The sequence below is a fragment of the Melanotaenia boesemani genome, chromosome 2, assembly GCF_017639745.1.
Source record: "Melanotaenia boesemani isolate fMelBoe1 chromosome 2, fMelBoe1.pri, whole genome shotgun sequence".
NCBI classification, from domain to species: Eukaryota; Metazoa; Chordata; class Actinopteri; order Atheriniformes; family Melanotaeniidae; genus Melanotaenia; species Melanotaenia boesemani.
The window spans coordinates 41,198,089-41,221,184 of NC_055683.1; the positions used below are offsets into that span (position 1 = coordinate 41,198,089).

At 44.8% G+C, this 23,096-nt stretch overlaps 3 protein-coding genes across 4 annotated transcripts; 2 read left to right on the top strand and 1 right to left on the bottom strand.

Moving 5' to 3' along the window:
- Positions 1-1,843: 1,843 nt before the first annotated feature.
- LOC121628440 (putative protein FAM47C) lies at positions 1,844-6,198 on the top strand. Its single transcript, XM_041967462.1, has 3 exons — positions 1,844-1,975; positions 2,518-4,258; positions 6,032-6,198. The coding sequence occupies exons 1-3, from the start codon at positions 1,844-1,846 to the stop codon at positions 6,196-6,198; spliced, it is 2,040 nt and encodes a 679-aa protein (XP_041823396.1).
- On the top strand, positions 6,105-17,623 carry ifnphi1 (interferon phi 1). Of its 2 annotated transcripts, XM_041972186.1 has the most exons (6): positions 6,105-6,236; positions 8,226-8,310; positions 12,588-12,662; positions 13,071-13,223; positions 14,612-14,692; positions 17,537-17,623. In XM_041972186.1, exons 2-6 carry the CDS (start codon positions 8,290-8,292, stop codon positions 17,621-17,623), a joined length of 417 nt encoding a protein of 138 aa, XP_041828120.1. In that variant the 5' UTR covers positions 6,105-6,236; positions 8,226-8,289. The 2 variants fall into 2 exon arrangements, with proteins under 2 accessions (XP_041828120.1, XP_041828111.1); XM_041972177.1 differs by lacking the exon at positions 6,105-6,236 and having other exon boundaries at positions 8,164-8,310.
- A 671-nt stretch (positions 17,624-18,294) lies between these two features.
- LOC121632849 (DELTA-sagatoxin-Srs1a-like) lies at positions 18,295-23,096 on the bottom strand. Its single transcript, XM_041974611.1, has 3 exons — positions 22,774-23,096; positions 21,882-21,959; positions 18,295-18,770 (listed from the first exon to the last, which is right to left on the bottom strand). The coding sequence occupies exons 1-3, from the start codon at positions 22,806-22,808 to the stop codon at positions 18,335-18,337; spliced, it is 549 nt and encodes a 182-aa protein (XP_041830545.1). The 5' UTR covers positions 22,809-23,096; the 3' UTR covers positions 18,295-18,334.

The following is a 23,096-nucleotide window of genomic DNA, read 5'->3' on the forward strand; positions in this document are numbered from 1 at the left end:
TCGCCAGGTAGACATCTTGTCTCCAGGTGGACGTCTTGTCTCCAGGTGGATGTTTTGTCTCAAGGTATACATGTTATCTCCAGGTGGACATCTCGTCTCCAGGCAGACATGTTACCGCCAAGTGGACCTCTTGTCTCCAGGTGGACGTCTTGTCTCCAGGTGGACGTTTTGTCTCCAGGTGGACGTCTTGTCTCCAGGTGGACATCTTGTCTTCAGGTGGACGTTTTGTCTCCAGGTAGACATGTTATCTCCAGGTGGACGTCTTGTCTCCAGGTGGACGTCTTGTCTCCAGGCAGACATGTTACCACCAGGTGGACGTCTTGTCTCCAGGTGGACATCTTGTCTCCAGGCAGACATGTTATCTCCAGGTGGACATGTTATCTCCAGATGGACATGTTATCTCCAGGTGGACGTCTTGTCTCCAGGTGGACATGTTATCTCCAGGTGGACGTCTTGTCTCCAGGTAGACATGTTATCTCCAGGTGGACGTCTTGTCTCCAGGTAGACATGTTATCTCCAGGTGGACATCTCGTCTCCAGGCAGACATGTTATCGCCAGGTAGACATCTTGTCTCCAGGTGGACGTTTTGTCTCCAGGTAGACATGTTATCTCCAGGTGGAAATCTCGTCTCCAGGCAGACATGTTATCGCCAGGTGGACGTCTTGTGTCCAGGTGGACGTTTTGTCTCCAGGTAGACATGTTATCTCCAGGTGGACATCTCGTCTCCAGGCAGACATGTTATCGCCAGGTAGACATCTTGTCTCCAGGTGGACGTCTTGTCTCCAGGTGGACGTTTTGTCTCCAGGTATACATGTTATCTCCAGGTGGACATCTCGTCTCCAGGCAGACATGTTATCACCAGGTAGACATCTTGTCTCCAGGTGGACGTTTTGTCTCCAGGTGGACATGTTATCTCCAGGTGGACATCTTGTCTCCAGGCAGACATGTTACCGCCAAGTGGACGTCTTGTCTCCAGGTGGACGTCTTGTCTCCAGGTGGACGTTTTGTCTCCAGGTGGACATGTTATCTCAAGGTGGACGTCTTGTCTCCAGGTGGACGTTTTGTCTCCAGGTGGACGTCTTGTCTTCAGGTGGACGTTTTGTCTCCAGGTAGACATGTTATCTCCAGGTGGACGTCTTGTCTCCAGGTGGACGTCTTGTCTCCAGGCAGACATGTTACCTCCAGGTGGACGTCTTTTCTCCAGGTGGACATCTTGTCTCCAGGCAGACATGTTATCTCCAGGTGGACATGTTATCTCCAGATGGACATGTTATCTCCAGGTGGACGTCTTGTCTCCAGGTGGACATGTTATCTCCAGGTGGACGTCTTGTCTCCAGGTAGACATGTTATCTCCAGGTGGACGTCTTGTCTCCAGGTAGACATGTTATCTCCAGGTGGACATCTCGTCTCCAGGCAGACATGTTATCGCCATCAACAAGCAGACGATCCACATGCTCGCGTCCAGATTAGTAGCACAGAACTAAACTACTGCAGTGGTCAAATGAAAACATTCAACATCATAAAAGGTCCAAATGACATAAAATGTGAACTAAATTTATTGTTTGATTTATGTATCCGGTATAGATATTTGTTGTGTGGGGGCGGGGCTTGTAGAAAAGGTTTGGGAAGCCGTGACTTAACTGGTTGTGTGAATTAGCTTTGTCTCAGTCTCAGGTCGGTGTGCCTGAGCAGTCCTCTCTGTGACCGGGTCCAGCTCAGCGAGCCACTTCCTTCTGTGAGAGCTCACACAGGAAATGGCTCTGCTGATGTTGGGCGTAGCAGGAAGTGGCTGATTGCTGTGTAATAACTGAGATTATTAAAGGAAGGAGGAAGACGTCTTATAATGGACACAGTTTCCATCATCGATGGGGCGTTAAAGGACAGACAACCTGCTGGGAGGCACACACCAAAGGAGCAATGCATCATGGGAGCTGTGCTAAAACAGCTCCATAGCACCACCTACAGGACAGTTATGGTCATAAATCATCATTACTTTAGACTACATAGTCCATCACCTTCACAGGTCAATCATATCTCACCTGCTCTGACGGCTAATAACCAGGCCTGTAACCTGGTAGCAGTTACCATGGAGACCAGAGTGGAGCTTAGACCCGATCTGAACCCCTGAACGGCGCTCTGTGCAGGAACTTAACATCAGGGAGGTAAAATCTAAAATACAGACAACATCAATCTGATTTTATTCACAAAGGTTTCCAGAAAAGCTCGAACACATTAACCCATCAAAGAGAGTCAGGAGAAGAACCAAACTCCAGCAACCACAAGCTCCAGGATCATCCACCAACCACCAGCTCCAGGATCCTCCACAAACAACCAGCTCCAGGATCCTCCAGCAACCACCAGCTCCAGAATCCTCCACCAACAACCAGCTCCAGGATCCTCCAGCAACCAGTAGCTCCAGGATCATCCACCAACCACCAGCTCCAGGATCCCACACAAACAACCAGCTCCTGGATCCTCCAGCAACCACCAGCTCCAGAATCCTCCACCAACCACTAGCTCCAGGATCCTCCACAAACAACCAGCTCCAGGATCCTCCAGCAACCACCAGCTCCAGAATCCTCCACCAACCACCAGCTCCAGGATCCTCCAGCAACCACCAGCTCCAGGATCCTCCAGCGACCACCAGCTCCAGAATCCTCCAGCGACCACCAGCTCCAGGATCCTCCAGCAACCACCAGCTCCAGGATCCTCCACAAACAACCAGGTCTAGGATCCTCCAGCAACCACCAGCTCCAGGATCCTCCAGCAACCACTAGCTCCACGATCATCCACCAACCACCAGCTCCAGAATCCTCCACCAACCACCAGCTCCAGGATCCTCCACAAACAACCAGCTCCAGGATCCTCCAGCAACCACCAGCTCCAGTATCCTCCAGCAACCACCAGCTCCAGGATCATCCAACAACCACCAGCTTCAGGATCCTCCAGCAACCACCAGCTCCAGAATCCTCCACCAACCACCAGCTCCAGGATCCTCCACAAACAACCAGCTCCAGGATCCTCCAGCAACCACCAGCTCCAGTATCCTCCAGCAACCACCAGCTCCAGGATCATCCAACAACCACCAGCTTCAGGATCCTCCAGCAACCACCAGCTCTAGGATCCTCCAGCAACCACCAGCTCCAGGACCCTCCAGCGACCACCAGCTCCAGAATCCTCCAGCGACCACCAGCTCCAGGATCCTCCAGCAACCACCAGCTCCAGGATCCTCCAGCAACCACCAGCTCCAAAATCCTCCACCAACCACCAGCTCCAGGATCCTCCAGCAACCACCAGCTCCAAAATCCTCCACCAACCACCAGCTCCAGGATCCTCCAGCAACCACCAGCTCCAAAATCCTCCATCAACCACCAGCTCCAGGATCCTCCAGCAACCACCAGGTCTAGGATCCTCCACAAACCACCAGCTCCAGAATCCTCCAGTAACCACCAGCTCCAGGATCGGACAGCAACCACCAGGTCTAGGATCCTCCATAAACCACCAGCTCCAGGATCCTCCAGCAACCACCAGCTCCAGGACCCTCCAGCGACCACCAGCTCCAGAATCCTCCAGCGACCACCAGCTCCAGGATCCTCCAGCAACCACCAGCTCCAGGATCCTCCAGCAACCACCAGCTCCAAAATCCTCCACCAACCACCAGCTCCAGGATCCTCCAGCAACCACCAGCTCCAAAATCCTCCATCAACCACCAGCTCCAGGATCCTCCAGCAACCACCAGGTCTAGGATCCTCCACAAACCACCAGCTCCAGAATCCTCCAGTAACCACCAGCTCCAGGATCGGACAGCAACCACCAGGTCTAGGATCCTCCATAAACCACCAGCTCCAGGATCCTCCAGCAACCACCAGCTCCAGGATCCTCCAGCGACCACCAGCTCCAAAGTCCTCCACCAACCACCAGCTCCAGAATCCTCCAGCAACCACCAGCTCCAGGATCCTCCACAAACCACCAGCTCCAGGATCCTCCACAAACCACCAGCTCCAGGATCCTCCAGCAACCACCAGCTCCATGATCCTCCAGCAACCACCAGCTCCAAAATCCTCCACCAACCACCAGCTCCAGGATCCTCCAGCAACCACCAGGTTCAGGATCCTCCAGCAACCACCAAGTCCAGCAACCACCAGGTCCAGCGACCACCAGCTCCAGTATCTTCCAGCAACCACCAGGTCCAGGACTTGGACAGTGGTGCGTTTTGGTACCTACATCCAGCGGCACGTGCGGGTTCCTATAGCTGGAGGCTAGAGCTGGAGCTGGAGCTGGAGACTGGGGCTGGGGCTGGAGCTGGAGCTGGAGCTGGAGCTGGAGCTGGAGGCTGGAGGCTGGAGCTGGAGGCTGGAACTGGAGCTGAAGGCTGGAGCTGGAGGCTGGAGCTGGAGGCTGGAGGCTGGAGCTGGAGCTGGAGACTGGGGCTGGGGCTGGAGCTGGAGCTGGAGCTGGAGCTGGAGGCTGGAGGCTGGAGCTGGAGGCTGGAACTGGAGCTGAAGGCTGGAGCTGGAGGCTGGAGCTGGAGGCTGGAGGCTGGAGCTGGAGCTGGAGACTGGGGCTGGGGCTGGAGCTGGAGCTGGAGCTGGAGCTGGAGCTGGAGGCTGGAGGCTGGAGGCTGGAACTGGAGCTGAAGGCTGGAGCTGGAGGCTGGAGCTGGAGGCTGGAGCTGGAGGCTGGAGGCTGGAGCTGGAGCTGGAGCTGGAGCTGGAGCTGGAGGTTGGAGCTGGAGCTGGAGCTGGAGCTAGAGGGTGGGGCTGGAGCTGGAGGCGGAGGCTGGGGCTGGAGCTGGAGCTGGAGGCTGGAGCTGGAGGCTGGAGCTGGAGGCTGGAGCTGGACCTGGAGGCTGGAGCTGGAGCTGGAGCTGGAGGCTGGAGGCTGGAGGCTGGAGGCTGGAGCTGGAGCTGGAGCTGGAGGTTGGAGCTGGAGCTGGAGCTGGAGCTGGAGCCTGGAGCTGGAGCTGGAGCTGGAGCTGGAGCTGGAGCTGGAGCTGGAGGCTGGAGCTGGAGCTGGAGGTTGGAGCTGGTGGTAATAGCTACCCTTAAGATGTGGTTTCAGTTTAGGAAATAGTTTAAACTTAGTGCTCCCTGTTATTAAAAAACCTTCTGAACCTACATTTACTGACCCCACTTTCTCCTCATGGCAGGACAGAGGACTGTAATGTTTTACAGATTTCTACAGGGATGGGCTCCTTCACTGATTTAGCTACTGAATTCAATCTTCCACTCTCCCATCCCTTTAGATACTTTCAGGTGAGGAATTGATTTTCAGTGTCCCACCCGAGCTGAATTTTTGCAACTTAATCCTTTGCAAAGGTCTTTCATTTCAAAAGTTTATGGATCAGTTCAGTCATATGGAGGTTATTTAACCACTAATATGTTTGTTTCTGTTCATTTTGGTAATTGGTTCTTGAATATGTCATTTCAGTTTGATGACTAATGTCTCCTGACGTCTGTCAGCACTTGTTTTTATTTTCTATACACATTAATTAAAAAATGAAAGGAAGAAAGAAAAAAATCATCTTCTTCTAGAATAAATAACGAATTCAGGAAGTTCACCTGGACAGGTTTCAGTGGACTTTAGCTTCATTCTGACGTCATGAAGGAAGCTAAACATCTGTTTGAGTGTTCCTGGAGCCATGGAGGCGTGGTTTGTCTCTATCTGCTGGTCCAATCAGAAGTTTAGTCTCCCACAAGGCTTTAAATGTCTCCCAGGAGTCCTCCAAAACCACCACGATCCATTTAAGGGGTCTCAGGGGACTTTCATCTAATCCCAGACAGGTTTGAATACGTCCAAGAAGTTGTTCAAGGTGTCCCAGGCCCTCATTCGATGTTCCAGAAGTCTTTCCAAAACCTTCTAGGAGGGACTGAAGGTGTTCCAGGACTTTAAGAACTTTATTTATATTTTAATTCCAGATAGCAAATAAAAAGCAAACATTCCGACCAGAGAATAAATCGCTTCCTGTTGCCATAGTTTCATCATCAGCAGAAAGTGAAAGAGAGATGACGTCACTGTTTTCTGTTTTCAGGCGCCTTCGCAGCGCCGAGCCGCAGCCTGAATGGAGGAGAAACCGGAAACCGAATGTTCTCCAGACCCCCACGTCACCGAGGACCGAGGCCAATCAGAGCACAGCTGTCTGTCATCCAGGTGGATCTTCACCTGCGCGCACTGCTGCAAAACGCTCAGGTCACGTGACCAAGCGCTGTTCACCGCGAGCGCGGAAACCGAAACCAGTGAGTCATCGGCTTTCTAAACAAAGAAAAACTCCCGTCACAGAGCTGATCCATCAGAAATAATGAGAAGTTTAGATCAATCACATGAAACTGGTGGGTTATTAGTAATTGATCAGAGTGAATAAAAGCTGCTGCTCTGTCAGAAAGTTTGAACCGGATCAATAATCAAAGTAAAGACTGAAATCTGAAACCTGGACCAGAAGAATCCATAAAAACTATTTAGAGTCCAGACGTTCCCTAACAGGAGAGGACAGGTAAGCACATGCATAACCGGAGGGATGGAGGGATGGACAGAGGGATGAACAGGGATGGAGGGATGAACAGAGGGATGGAGGGATGAACAGGGATGGAGGGATGAACAGAGGGATGGAGGGATGAACAGGGATGGACAGAGGGATGGACAGAGAGATGGAGGGATGAACAGAGGGATGAACAGAGGGATGAACAGAGGGATGGAGGGATGAACAGAGGGATGAACAGAGGGATGGAGGGATGAACAGAGAGATGAACAGAGGGATGAACAGGGATGGAGGGATGAACAGAGGGATGAACAGAGGGATGGAGGGATGAACAGGGATGGAGGGATGAACAGAGGGATGAACAGGGATGGAGGGATGAACAGGGATGGAGGGATGAACAGAGGGATGAACAGAGGGATGGCGGGATGAACAGGGATGGAGGGATGAACAGAGGGATGAACAGAGGGATGAACAGGGATGGAGGGATGAACAGGGATGGAGGGATGAACAGAGGGATGGAGGGATGAACAGAGGGATGAACAGAGGGATGGAGGGATGGACAGAGGGATGGACAGAGGGATGAACAGAGGGATGGAGGGATGAACAGAGGGATGAACAGAGGGATGGAGGGATGAACAGAGAGATGAACAGAGGGATGAACAGGGATGGAGGGATGAACAGAGGGATGAACAGAGGGATGGAGGGATGAACAGAGGGATGGACAGAGGGATGGAGGGATGGACAGAGGGATGAACAGAGGGATGGACAGAGGGATGGAGGGATGAACAGAGGGATGGACAGAGGGATGAACAGAGGGATGGACAGAGGGATGGAGGGATGAACAGAGGGATGAACAGAGGGATGGAGGGATGAACAGAGGGATGGACAGAGGGATGGAGGGATGGACAGAGGGATGAACAGAGGGATGGACAGAGGGATGGAGGGATGAACAGAGGGATGGACAGAGGGATGGAGGGATGGACAGAGGGATGAACAGAGGGATGAACAGGGATGGAGGGATGAACAGATGGATGGAGGGATGAACAGGGATGGAGGGATGAACAGAGGGATGGACAGAGGGATGGAGGGATGAACAGAGAGATGAACAGAGGGATGAACAGGGATGGAGGGATGAACAGAGGGATGGACAGAGGGATGGAGGGATGAACAGAGAGATGAACAGAGGGATGAACAGGGATGGAGGGATGAACAGAGGGATGAACAGAGGGATGGAGGGATGGACAGAGGGATGGAGGGATGAACAGAGGGATGAACAGAGAGATGAACAGAGGGATGGACAGAGGGATGGAGGGATGAACAGAGGTATGGACAGAGGGATGGAGGGATGAACAGAGGGATGGAGGGATGAACAGAGGGATGGACAGAGGGATGGAGGGATGAACAGAGGGATGGAGGGATGAACAGAGGGATGAACAGAGAGATGAACAGAGGGATGAACAGAGAGATTAACAGAGAGATGAACAGAGAGATGAACAGAGAGATGAACAGAGGGATGAACAGAGAGATGAACAGAGAGATGAACAGAGAGATGAACAGAGAGAAAGGGCCTCTGGCCTCAAATAGCAGGAAAGTGAAAACAGGAACTTCCCTCCTGTTTTCTCTTTCCTGTCTTCCTTCTATAAATCAGAGCAGCAGCATGTCGGACCTCCAGACGCACAGCTCAGCCCTGCTGCACCATCTTCATCCTCATCTTCACCATCATCATGCTCACCCTCCTCTTCCTCTGCAGCATCCTGCCCTCTGCCCTCTGCTGTGATTGGCTAACTGAATACAGAGACCTGAGGAACACCTCCATGGTTCTCCTCCAGCTCATGGTGAGTACCACAAACATACAGGACCCAGAGGAGATTTCCAGGACCTGGAGATTTCCAGGACCTAGAGGAGATTTCCAGGACCTGGAGGAGATTTCCAGGACCTGGAGGGGTTGTTTAAAAATTCTTTTTAAAGTTTTGGGATCCTTACACAATATAAAAAGTTGCTCCGTAAACAATTTACCATGTGATGGAAAATATGAGAAACAGAAACTTCTATAAACCAACTTAAAAATGGAAACTAAAGATTGGGGTAAAATGTATGTTGATAACATTGACAAAGCATATGAGGACTTTATATCTATATTATCCAGTTTATATAATAAAAACTGCCCTTTGCTGATAAAAATGGGTAAAACCAAACGCAGAGACAAGCCTTGGATGACCAACGGTCTAAAGAATGCTTGTAAAAAGAAAAAATTATTATATAAAATGTTTCTCAAACAAAGAACATTGGAGGCTGAAAACAAATACAAGAAATATAAAAACAAACACAAGTATATTAAGATATGAAAGAAAAAAGTACTACAGTAAATTATTAGAAAATAACAGAAACAATATGAACAATACATGGAAAGTGTTAAAAGAAATTACAACAAATGGTGAATCAAATTGTAATTCTATCCCTTATTTATTTTCTGGAAATGATGTCATTACTGAAAGTAGTATGATTTCTAACAAATTTAATGAATATTTTGTTAATATTGGTAAAGAGATATCTAACTCCACTGGAGCTCCAGCCAATGCTGATGTGGTTAAAAACATAATTACCATCAATGAAAACTCAATGTTCATTAAACAAACTGATGAGCAGGAAATAATTAATATTGTTGATAAATTCAAGAATAAAAAATCAGCTGATTGGAACGGTCACAGTATGTTCCTGATCAAACACATTATTAAATCTGCAATCTGTCACTAACTGCTGGGAAATTCCCAGAAAAAATGAAAATAGCAAAAGTCATTCCCTTCTATAAAACTGGTGATAAACATTTGCTGATGACTTATAGACCCATATCTTTGTTACCTCAATTTTCTAAAGTACTGGAAAAAATATTTGCCATAAGACTTAATGACTTCATTGATAAGTACAGTTTACTGTGTGAACAACAATATGGCTTTAGAAAAAATCGGAACATTTCACTGGTGCAAATGGAATTTATTGAACAGATAACAGATGCAGTTGATAGAAGAGAATATACAGTTGGTGTATTTTTGGATTTGCAGAAGGCAAATAAAAAGTAGTTCCAGGGTGATGTTCAGCACGGTGTAAAAAGTAGTTCCAGGGTGATGTTCAGCATGGTGGAAAAAGTAGTTCCAGGGTGATGTTCAGCACGGTGTAAAAAGTAGTTCCAGGGTGATGTTCAGCATGGTGTAGAAGTAGTTCCAGGGTGGTGTTCAGCACGGTGTAAAAAGTAGTTCCAGGGTGATGTTCAGCATGGTGTAAAAAGTAGTTCCAGGGTGGTGTTCAGCACGGTGTAAAAAGTATTTTCAGGATGATGTTCAGCACGGTGTAAAAAGTAGTTCCAGGGTGATGTTCAGCACGGTGTAAAAAGTATTTTCAGGATGATGTTCAGCACGGTGTAAAAAGTAGTTCCAGGGTGATGTTCAGCACGGTGTAAAAAGTAGTTCCAGGGTGGCGTTCAGCACGGTGTAAAAAGTAGTTCCAGGGTGGTGTTCAGCACGGTGTAAAAAGTAGTTCCAGGGTGACGTTCAGCATGGTGTAAAAAGTAGTTCCAAGGTGGTGTTCAGCACGGTGTAAAAAGTAGTTCCAGGGTGGTGTTCAGCACGGTGTAAAAAGTAGTTCCAGGGTGATGTTCAGCATGGTGTAAAAAGTAGTTCCAGGGTGGTGTTCAGCACGGTGTAAAAAGTAGTTCCAGGGTGGTGTTCAGCACGGTGTAAAAAGTAGTTCCAGGGTGATGTTCAGCACGGTGTAAAAAGTAGTTCCACGGTGATGTTCAGCATGGTGTAAAAAGTAGTGCCAGGGTGGTGTTCAGCACGGTGTAAAAAGTATTTTCAGGATGATGTTCAGCACGGTGTAAAAAGTAGTTCCAGGGTGATGTTCAGCACGGTGTAAAAAGTATTTTCAGGATGATGTTCAGCACGGTGTAAAAAGTAGTTCCAGGGTGATGTTCAGCACGGTGTAAAAAGTAGTTCCAGGGTGGCGTTCAGCACGGTGTAAAAAGTAGTTCCAGGGTGGTGTTCAGCACGGTGTAAAAAGTAGTTCCAGGGTGACGTTCAGCATGGTGTAAAAAGTAGTTCCAGGGTGGTGTTCAGCACGGTGTAAAAAGTAGTTCCAGGGTGGTGTTCAGCACGGTGTAAAAAGTAGTTCCAGGGTGATGTTCAGCATGGTGTAAAAAGTAGTTCCAGGGTGGTGTTCAGCACGGTGTAAAAAGTAGTTCCAGGGTGGTGTTCAGCACGGTGTAAAAAGTAGTTCCAGGGTGATGTTCAGCACGGTGTAAAAAGTAGTTCCACGGTGATGTTCAGCATGGTGTAAAAAGTAGTTCCAGGGTGGTGTTCAGCACGGTGTAAAAAGTATTTTCAGGGTGATGTTCAGCATGGTGTAAAAAGTAGTTTCAGGGTGATGTTCAGCACGGTGTAAAAAGTAGTTCCAGGGTGATGTTCAGCACGGTGTAGAAAGTAGTTCCAGGGTGGTGTTCAGCACGGTGTAAAAAGTAGTTCCAGGGTGGTGTTCAGCACGGTGTAAAAAGTAGTTCCAGGGTGATGTTCAGCACGGTGTAAAAAGTAGTTCCAGGGTGGTGTTCAGCATGGTGTAAAAAGTAGTTCCAGGGTGGTGTTCAGCACAGTGTAAAAAGTAGTTCCAAGGTGATGTTCAGCACGGTGTAAAAAGTAGTTCCAGGGTGGTGTTCAGCAAGGTGTAAAAAGTAGTTCCAGGGTGATGTTCAGCACGGTGTAAAAAGTAGTTCCAGGGTGGTGTTCAGCATGGTGTAAAAAGTAGTTCCAAGGTGGTGTTCAGCACGGTGTAAAAAGTAGTTCCAGGGTGGTGTTCGGCATGGTGTAAAAAGTAGTTCCAGGGTGGTGTTCGGCACGGTGTAAAAAGTAGTTCCAGGGTGGCGTTCAGCACGGTGTAAAAAGTAGTTCCAGGGTGGTGTTCGGCATGGTGTAAAAAGTAGTTCCAGGGTGGTGTTCGGCACGGTGTAAAAAGTAGTTCCAGGGTGGTATTCAGCATGGTGTAGCATCTCTTCTTCTAACATGTCTGAAAACATCTGGGAAGTGAGGAGACCAGTTGCTGGAGTTTTAGGAGAGGAATGTTGTCCCCTTCTGGTCTGATGCAGGATTCTAGCTGCTCTACAGTCCTGGACCTTGGTTGCTGGATTTCTGCTTCCATGATGCTTCTGTCCACTGATAACAAGCTGGATGCTCCCTCTCCTCTGTAGTCTGCAGGACACGCCGTCCATGCTTTCCACAAACTAGTTCACATCTTCATCCAGGTTTCCACTTTGCCTCAGACCATTTTAAATGAGCTTTGGTCCAGAGAAGACGGAAGAAGCTGGTTCTGGATCCTGTTCACATCTGGCTTCTTCTCTGCATGATGGAGCTTTAATCTGCATTTGTGGGTTTCAGGGTGAACTGTGTCCACAGACAGTGGTTTCTGGAAGTCTTCCTGAGTCCATGCAGTGGTTTCCAGTAGAGAATCATGTCTGCTTTTAATGCAGAACATCACCAGCATCCAGCCTTGTCCCATGCACACAGAGATTCCTCCTGATTCTCTGAATCTTCAGATGATGTTCTACACTGTAGATGGAGGACTTTCAGTCTGAGGAACATTTTTCTGAAATTGTTCCAGTTTTAGATCCAGTTTGTCTCAGATTGGTGAAGCTCTGTCCATCTTTCCATCTGAGAGACTCTGCCTCTCTGAAATGCTCCTTTTATATCCAGTCATGTTACTGACCTGTTGCCAGGTAACCTCGTTAGTTGTCCAATGCTCCTCCAGGTGTTTCAGGTTTGTACCAGGCATTTTTCCAGCCTTTTGTTGCTCCTGTTCCAACCTTTTCCATCAGATTCACCATCAGCTCGTATTTTCATCTCATCTGACATGTTGTTGATCTGCTACTGGGAGTAAAATATGACCCGATGAGATTCTTGTTTTATTTACATTTTACTCAGAGAGCAGAAGTTTCGTGAGCGTTTATCATGTTTACATACTGTGACATCTGTGAACACGTGACTGGGTGTGATGGAGTTTCCACAACGTGGACCAGTTGAAGCAGTCCTCCCACAGCTGGTTTGTAAAACACCATCATCTCTTTCTGTTTCAGGGTGGTGCGTTCACAGACCAGGAAAGTCCAGTTCCCTTTCCGTACAGACTGTATGAGAAGGTGGAAAAGAGAAAGGTAAATCCAGCTTTAGGTCTCTCAGACTCCAGCCGTGTCCCAGTTCAGGGTCTGCACACAGCAGAGTGTGCGGACTAGGTAGACTACGGAGCGTACCATGTAGGCCACGGAGCGTCCTGCGTAAGCCACGGAGCGACCCACAAAGGGCCAGCTGAATCCACCACCGGCGGCCTTCTGTAGGCCTGACAGAGTCCAGGTTTGTAGGCTGGATTTAGAGGATCCACCCACATGGAACAGGGCTGGGAACCATGGTGACATATGTAACCGATGAACCTGCACTTTGAAGTGGTAGACCCTGGACTGGGACACAGCTTCTCTTTACGTGTTTACAAACTCAGGCTGATGACGTCATCTTTATCAGCCAATCAGAAAGCTTCAGCTCACACCTGTTTCTCTGTATCTCTCCAGGACGAGTCTAAGCTGGTTTTCATCAGGGACAGTATGAAGCAGATTTATGATCTGTATCGCCATGGTAACCACTCCTCCACCACCTGGGATCCCATTAGGACCACCAAGTTCCTGGAGAGCGTCAACAGGCAGATAAAGGAGCTTAGCAGCTGTGTAAGTAGTCTGGTCTGGTCTGGTCTCTCTGGTCAGGTCAGATCAGATCAGATCTGATCCGGTCCAGACCAATCTGTTTCAGCCAAGTCTGATCTGATCCAGACTAGTCTGATTCGGTCTGATGCAGTTTCTTCTGGTCTAATCTGCGCTGGTCTCGTCTGGTCTTATCTGATCCGGTTTGGTCAGGTTGGTTTGGTCTCAAAGGATGTGGTCCAGATCAGTCTGGTCTGATCCAGAGTATTTCTGATCTAACACTGGACCTACTGAGTCTTTACGGTGTGAGGGGGACAGGTATTCCTGCCATGTCCCGTCCACATCAGCTGATTCCACTTCCTGGTTTTTTATTTTACCTTGTCCTGTCCAGCACGGCGGCGGCAGAATGATGGTCTGGCTACAATAGCTTTACCAAGAGGAGCTTTATAGGTTCAAGGCTCCTCTTGAGAATCTCTTTTAGGATTTATCTTATTTATTGACTTTGGATTATGGAATTTATGTAATGTTGCTGGACCTGACTGGAGGGGACAGAGTAAAAGGAGAATCATGGAGAGAAGTAAAAAGGAAAATGGAAAAATGGAAGAGGAGACAAACGAGCTTCAGTCCAACCGAACAGCAGACAAGCAGCTGCTACACCTGTACAGAAACACAACAGAGAATTTCCTACAGCTGTTACAGGTAAACTAAGCAGACAATCATCAGGAGTTCCTAAAAATAACCAAGACAGCAACAACCTGAACCAAAGCATCTCTTAGTGTATAAACTGGACACCTCAGTGCTGAGTCAGCATGCAGAGGATGAGGAAGGAGGAAGATCAGAGATGAAGCCACGCCTCCACAGAGGCTAGAGGAAGACTAGGGCAGCCCAGAGACCCGGGCCGCCAGCAGCAATCCTGGAGCACCAACCCAAGCCCCCCCACCACGAAGACCACCCCAGACCCACCCCGAGGGGGGCAGAGGAAGGCTTCAGCCAGACCAGCAGCCGCCAGCTCCACCGGGCACCATCCAGGGCGGCTGGAGGGCCCAGAAGTTGAAGAATTTTGAATTGTATTAGTTGCGTGTTTGAATTCTTATTGATTAAAGGTGTTTAAACACCTTTAATCAATAACTTGGTTATTTTTAGAAATTCCCACCAAGCCACTAAAGAGGAACTGATATTGATGCTTTTAAAACACTGATGTGTTTTGATGGCTGAGCTGATGAATGACAGGTCAGAGATAAACACATCCTCACACAATGCTTGCTCTACATCTAACCATGATCCATCCAGACTGCTGGGTTTACCCATTTAAAGATATGCTGGTAGCTAGTTGGTAGCTCCAATCCACCTCTATCTTTACTCTGTTTTAGATGTTTTTACTGATACGTGATGTTTTTTTTTGGTTTGTTTTCCAGGTTTCTATAAACAAACACACAACTTCCAGCCAGCTGAGTAGGTACTACAAGAGACTGAAGAACTGCACCTTGTCCCGCACCGTAAGTAGAGAACACACTGTTTACTACACCATAAATACATATACACACTGTATACTACACCAAAAATACATATACACACTGTATACTACACCATAAATACATATACACACTGTATACTACACCAAAAATACATATACACACTGTATACTACACCATAAATACATATACACACTATATACTACACCATAAATACATATACACACTGTAGACTACACCATAAATACATATACACACTATATACTACACCATAAATACATATACACACTGTATACTACACCAAAAATACATATACACACTGTATACTACACCATAAATACATATACATACTGTATACTACACCAAAAATACATATACACACTGTATACTACACCATAAATACATATACACACTGTATACTACACCAAAAATACATATACACACTGTATACTACACCATAAATACATATACACACTGTATACTACACCATAAATACATATACACACTATATACTACACCATAAATACATATACACACTGTAGACTACACCATAAATACATATACACACTGTAGACTACACCATAAATACATATACACACTATATACTACACCATAAATACATATACACACTGTAGACTACACCATAAATACATATACACACTATATACTACACCATAAATACATATACACACTGTATACTACACCAAAAATACATATACACACTGTATACTACACCATAAATACATATACATACTGTATACTACACCAAAAATACATATACACACGGTATACTACACCATAAATACATATACACACTGTATACTACACCAAAAATACATATACACACTGTATACTACACCATAAATACATATACACACTATATACTACACCATAAATACATATACACACTGTAGACTACACCATAAATACATATACACACTATATACTACACCATAAATACATATACACACTGTATACTACACCAAAAATACATATACACACTGTATACTACACCATAAATACATATACATACTGTATACTACACCAAAAATACATATACACACTGTATACTACACCATAAATACATATACACACTGTATACTACACCACAAATACATATACACACTGTATACTACACCAAAAATACATATACACACTGTATACTACACCATAAATACATATACACACTGTAGACTACACCATAAATACATATACACACTGTAGACTACACCATAAATACATATACACACTATATACTACACCATAAATACATATACACACTGTAGACTACACCATAAATACATATACACACTATATACTACACCATAAATACATATACACACTGTATACTACACCAAAAATACATATACACACTGTATACTACACCATAAATACATATACATACTGTATACTACACCAAAAATACATATACACACTGTATACTACACCATAAATACATATACACACTGTATACTACACCAAAAATACATATACACACTGTATACTACACCAAAAATACATATACACACTGTATACTACACCAAAAATGCATATACACACTGTATACTACACCAGAAATACATATACACACTGTATACTACACCATAAATACATATACACACTGTATACTACACCAACAATACATATTAACACTGTATACTACACCATAAATACATATACACACTATATACTACACCATAAATACATATACACACTGTATACTACACCAAAAATACATATACACACTGTATACTACACCATAAATACATATACACACTGTATACTACACCAAAAATACATATACACACTGTATACTACACCAAAAATACATATACACACTGTATACTACACCAAAAATGCATAAACACACTGTATACTACACCAAAAATACATATACACACTGTATACTACACCATAAATCCATATACACGCTGTATACTACACCAACAATACATATTAACACTGTATACTACACCGTAAATACATATACACACTGTGTACTACACCGTAAATACATATAATCACCTTATACTATGCCATAAATACATATATACACACACCTTATACTACACCGTAAATACATATACACACCATATACTACACCATAAATACATATACACACCGTAAACTACACCATAAATACATATATACACACACCGTATACTACACCGTAAATACATATACACACCGTATACTACACCGTAAATACATATACACACCGACTGTAGTACTGATTATAGTACAAACTGCAATATTGATTATAGTGCCGGCTGTAGTACTGATTATAGTACTGACTATAGTACTTATTATAGTACAGACTGTAGTACTGATTATAGTACTGACTGTAGTTCTTATTATAGTACAGACTGTAGTACTGATTATAGTACTGACTGTAGTACTGATTATAGTACCGACTGTAGTACTGATTATAGTACTGACTATAGTACTTATTATAGTACAGACTGTAGTACTGATTATAGTACTGACTGTAGTACTTATTATAGTACAGACTGTAGTACTGATTATAGTACTGACTATAGTACTTATTATAGTACAGACTGTAGTACTGATTATAGTACTGACTGTAGTACTTATTATAGTACCGACTGTAGTACAGATTATAGTACTGACTATAGTACTTATTATAGTACAGACTGTAGTACTGATTATAGTACTGACTGTAGTACTTATTATAGTACAGACTGTAGTACTGATTATAGTACTGACTGTAGTACTGATTGTAGTACCGACTGTAGTACTTATTATAGTACCTACTGTAGTACTGATTATAGTACTGACTGTAGTACTGGTTATAGTACTGACTTCAGTATTGAGTGGTTCTAACTGTAGTACTGCATGTGTCCACAGGGTGGCAGTGCAGCCTCCTGGGAGCTGCTCAGGAAGGAGACCAAGCATCATCTGGACATGTTGGATCTTCTGGGGAATTCACTATGATTTGTTTATTTATTTATTCATTTATTTATCTATTTATTTATTTATTTATTTATTTATTTATTTATTTATCTATTTATCTATTTAGTTATTGACTGTCAGATTTTTAAATGTTTGTATTTTTTATGACTGTAAAAAGTAAACTTTCTCATCAACTCTTCAGTGTGGTGTTGTGTGACTAGCTTCGTGTTTATTCCAGTTCTAGTCGTAAGAATCTCCTGATCAGACCTGTTATGCAACGCCTTGCACACTTAATATATAATATCTATCTATCTATCTATCTATCTATCTATCTATCTATCTATCTATCTATCTATCTATCTATCTATCTATCTATCTATCTATCTCACCTTTGTAACTGTTTACCAATAATACACACAGCCATCAGACAGCTTTTTTATTGTCTCAGAACATGAAAATGCTTACAGCAGGTCAGCATTGCACATGTCCTAAGAGACAACGTGTCCTAAGAGACGTGTCCTTAAAGACAACATGTCCTCAGTGACAACATGTCCCTAAAGACATGCCCTCAGAAACAACATGTCCACAAGGATTGTGTGTCCTCAGAGACAACATGTCCTCAGAGACAACGTGTCCTCAAGCACAGTGTGTCCTTAAAGACAACATGTCCTCAGAGACAACGTGTCCTCGGAGAAGAAGCTGCAGATGCTTATATGATTAAACTGGATCAAACTGGATTAAACTGGATCAGGTTCAGTTGTCGCAAACCTCCACCTTCAGGACTGGCTGGTAGCTGTCAGACATGGTGGCCCTGATGGTCACATCATTTCCTCTGTAGACCAGACTGGATCCACTTGCTCTGCCCCGGACAAAGGTGGTCTCCTCCTCCTCATACATGAGATTGAACAGGTTAGCATCACATGGGATGTCCTTGCGGAACATCCCTACCCCGTACCAGTTGGAGTGGAAGTTAAAGTCATATGGAACGGAGAACATCACTGCCACGCGACCCAGGAACTGCATACTGAAAATCTCCACCAGGTCGTAGGTGAAGACGGCCAATGAGCCGCAGGCCGTGTAGGCAGTCTTGATGAAAAGGGCGCTGCCAGATTCAGACGGGTCCAGAGCCGGACGGGGGGGGGGGGGGGGGGGGGGTGGTTCTGAAGAGGTTCCACTGACAATGTAGACTCTGGTCGAGGGAGACAGAGACATCCAACCAAAAGGTTAACATCCAGCCACACAGATTACATCCAACATCACAGTTCACATCCAACCAAACAGTTTACATCCAACCTCAGAGTTTACATTCAACCAAACAGTTTACATCCAACCAAACAGTTTACATCCAACCAAACAGTTTACATCCAACCTCAGAGTTTACATTCAACCAAACAGTTTACATCCAACCAAACAGTTTACATCCAACCACACAGTTTACACCCAACCTTGCTGTTTACATCCAACCATATCTAACCACACAGTTTACATCCAACCACATAGTTTACATCCAACAAAATCCAACCACACAGTTTACATCCAACCACACAGATTACATCCAACATCACAGTTCACATCCAACCAAACAGTTTACATCCAACCAAACAATTTACATCCAACCACACAGTTTACACCCAACCTTGCTGTTTACATCCAACCATATCTAACCACACAGTTTACATCCAACCACATAGTTTACATCCAACAAAATCCAACCACACAGTTTACATCCAACCACATAGTTTACATCCAACAAAATCCAACCACACAGTTTACATCCAACCATTCTGTTTACGTCCAACCAAATCCAACCATACAGTTTACATCCAACAATACAATTTACATCCAACCACACAATTTACATCCAATCATACAATTTACATCCAACCACACAGTTTACATCCAACCATTCTGTTTACATCCAACTACACAGTTTATATCCAACAACACAGTTTAGATCCAATCACACAGTGTACATCCAACCACACAGTTTACATCCAACCATACAATTTACATCCAACCACACAGTTTACATCCAACCATACAATTAACATCCAACCACACAGTTTACATCCAACTATTCTGTTTACATCCAACCAAATCCAACCACAGAGTTTACATCCAACCATTCTGTTTACATCCAACTACACAGTTTATATCCAACTACACAGTTTAGATCCAATCACACAGTGTACATCCAACCACCTAGTTTACATCCAACCAAATCCCACCAAACAAATTACATCCAACCACACAGTTTACATCCAACCATTCTACATCCAACTACACAGTTTACATCCAACCACACAGTTTACATCCAACCACAGTTTACATCCAACCACACAGTATACATCCAACCACACCGTTTACATCCAACCATACAATGTACATCCAACGACACAGTTTAAATCCAACCACAGAGTTTACATCCAACCATTCAGTTTACATCCAACCATTCAGTTTACATCCAACCACACAGTTTACATCCAACCATACAATTTACATCCAAACACACAGTTTAAAGCCAACCATTTTGTTTACATCCAAATACAGAGTTTACATCCAACTACAGAGTTTACATCCAACCACACAGTTTACACCCAACCATTCTGTTTACATCCAACCAAATCCAACCACACAGTTTACATCCAACCAAACAGTTTTCATCCAACCTCATATTTTACATCCAACCACACAGTTTACATCCAACCATACAATGTACATCCAACCATACAATTTACATCCAACTACACAATTTACATCCAACCATACAGTTTACATCCAACCACAAGGTTAACATCCAACCAGATAGATTACATCCAACCACAAAGTTTACATCCAACCACACAGTTTATATCCAACCACACAGTTTACATTGAACCACACAGTTTACATCCAACCACATAGTTTACATCCAACCACAAAGTTTACACACGACCATACAGTTTACCTCCAACCACAGAGTTTACATCCAACCATTCAGTTTACATTCAACCACAAAGTTTACATCCGACTGAATCCAAAGATATAGTTTACATCCAACCTTATAGTTTACATCTAGCAAAACAGTTTACATCCAACCATACAGTTTACATCCAACCACACAGTTTACATCCAACCACTCTGTTTACATCCAACCACACAGTTTATATCCAACCATACAATTTACATCCAACTACACAATTTACATCCAACCATACAGTTTATTACATGTAGAGACCTTTACTGGTGATACTCAGGTGATGAGCAGGTAGCCATAGGACGGAGAGGTAAAGTTCCACTTTGTAGAAATAAGAAAGCCCGTTCCACCTCCTCGTCCAGCTGAGCGAGGTGTTTGGGTAAATTCTGCATTGACAGAAAGGGCAGCTGGTGTAGCTGTGTTTTCTGGACGGATCCAGGTTTCAGTCAGGGCTAGGACCTGAATGTCTGAGAGATTTATCAATGAACTAATGAATTCTGTTTTGTTCACAGCAGTTCCAGAGACGAAGGTAACAGAGGATGTGGCAGATGAACTCTTTGAACTGTGAAATGGTTCCTCCTGCTGTCGGAGCTTCTGTTTCATCCGGATTCAGACCTTCATTGTTCCAGTATCAGTAAATCAGTAGTTTTTTAGTAAAACTAAACTTTTTTCTTTTATTTTTGTTGCTGTTTTAACATTTGAATCAAACCTTTAGAGGATCAGCTGAACACAGAACCAGGAAAACTTTCACGTTGCACCTCTCAGCCAGTCTCTCTGTCAGTTTTCACTCAGTCCTTTCCTTTTTCCACGAATTTCCTGGACCAACCAGGATGCAATAAAATCCATATCAATCTTCTTTTTCCTGAACTATTTCTATATTTGACCCACTTTTCTCCAGGGGAACGTGTCCACCTCGTCTTCCTGCAGGTTGTTTTCTGTTGCTAACATTTTACCACGATGCAGCAAACTGATGGAATTTCTGAATTTGACCATGAAACTGGAATCAGTTGTAAAATGTGGACTATTGAGCACGTTGCTGGTAGGTTAGTAGGATCTACTTTTTGTCTTTGAGTCAAATAAGTTAAGTGATAACAAGAGGCAAATCTATTTTGAGGTTTTTGTGATGAAACCTGGACCGATGAGGCCCTGGTCTCCTCCAGAAGGTCGGTGATGCTGAGGAGGAAGAAACACCTCTAAACGTGAAGAGACCCAGCAGTTTGTTTATGAAAGAGAAACAAGGAGCAGCTCTGGAGAAATAAAAACTGGCATCTGGTTGGTCCAGGTTGAAAAAGGAGGATGGTTGTAGAGAGCAGTGAGCGTGTGCGTGAGAGTGTCAGGACTCACAGTGGGTCCTGCATCCTGTAGTTGGTGGTCTTGTTGTGGAGGTTGATGGTGCACTGGCGATGGGTGGACATGTTGGACCTGAGCAGAGAAACAGAGGAAAGTCCTTCAGTTCTGAAACTGACCTGGTTTGAGAAAGACCTTCATCCTGGTTCCTGTTTCAGAAGCACCTTTTAATTTCCAACCTTCAGACCTGGACCAGCCTGTTTTCTGTCAGGCTCTGTGGAACCCTGTTGGGTCCAGTCCTGGACACAGAAACCAGGCCAGTTTTCTGGCAGCGTCCAGGGGAAAGGTTTTCTTTAAAAGGGGAATTTAGCACATTTTCCCACAGTTATGGTTGAAGTTGACTCAAACAGCACTGGTAAAAAATCCTGTAAAATTTAAACATTTGATCTGATTTTACTATAAAACTTCTCCTCTTGGTGTCCTCCAGCTTTCATGTGACTGGAAAAACCTGGATCCACAGATGGATCTGATCACCTGTAACGAGGTGGTCCCATGATCCTGATCACAGACTTGACCAGCTTTTCTTCCATCAGAACTGGTAGCAGGACCAGTACTGAATGGAAACCAGATTCCCTAGTCCTCTGTGGACAGTCTCAGTTTACAACAGATAGCGGTGTCTCAAACCTGCTCCAAAGATCTGGTCCAAGAGAGACCGGATCTGATCTCTCTGGGACAGGTCTGGGTGAAATTAGATTTCCCAGAGGTTTCCCAGAACAGGGAAAATCTCACTTTATCCCCCAAAAGACAATAAAATAAAGAATTTACAAATAAATCAATTCAACTAAACTATAATACATTAAAGTAAATTATAGAATAATTAAAGTAAACTAAAAAATAATTCAACTAAATGATAAAGTAATGAAACTAAATTATAAAACAGTGAACCTACAGGTTTACTGGACAGTGTGACAGAAACCAGTTCATCCAGCTCTGCTGTCCCAGTAAAACCCAGTAAATCAGGACCGACTCACTGCTGTGAAGCGCTGGAGAAACCGCCGCCTGGTTGTGGTGGAAACCTGAAACACCGGGTCTCTGGCAGAGGTCTATGCAGCCAGAGAGCCGCCGAACATCCTCTGGACGTCTGGACGTGGGCGTCTTATCTACAGGAAGCAGATGAGGAAGCAGATGTCTTCGGTGTGAATGTAGCCGTGAGGCAGACGTCCCGCTGGCTTCCTAGTTAGCCACAAACTAACAGGCTGACATCTGAACTTA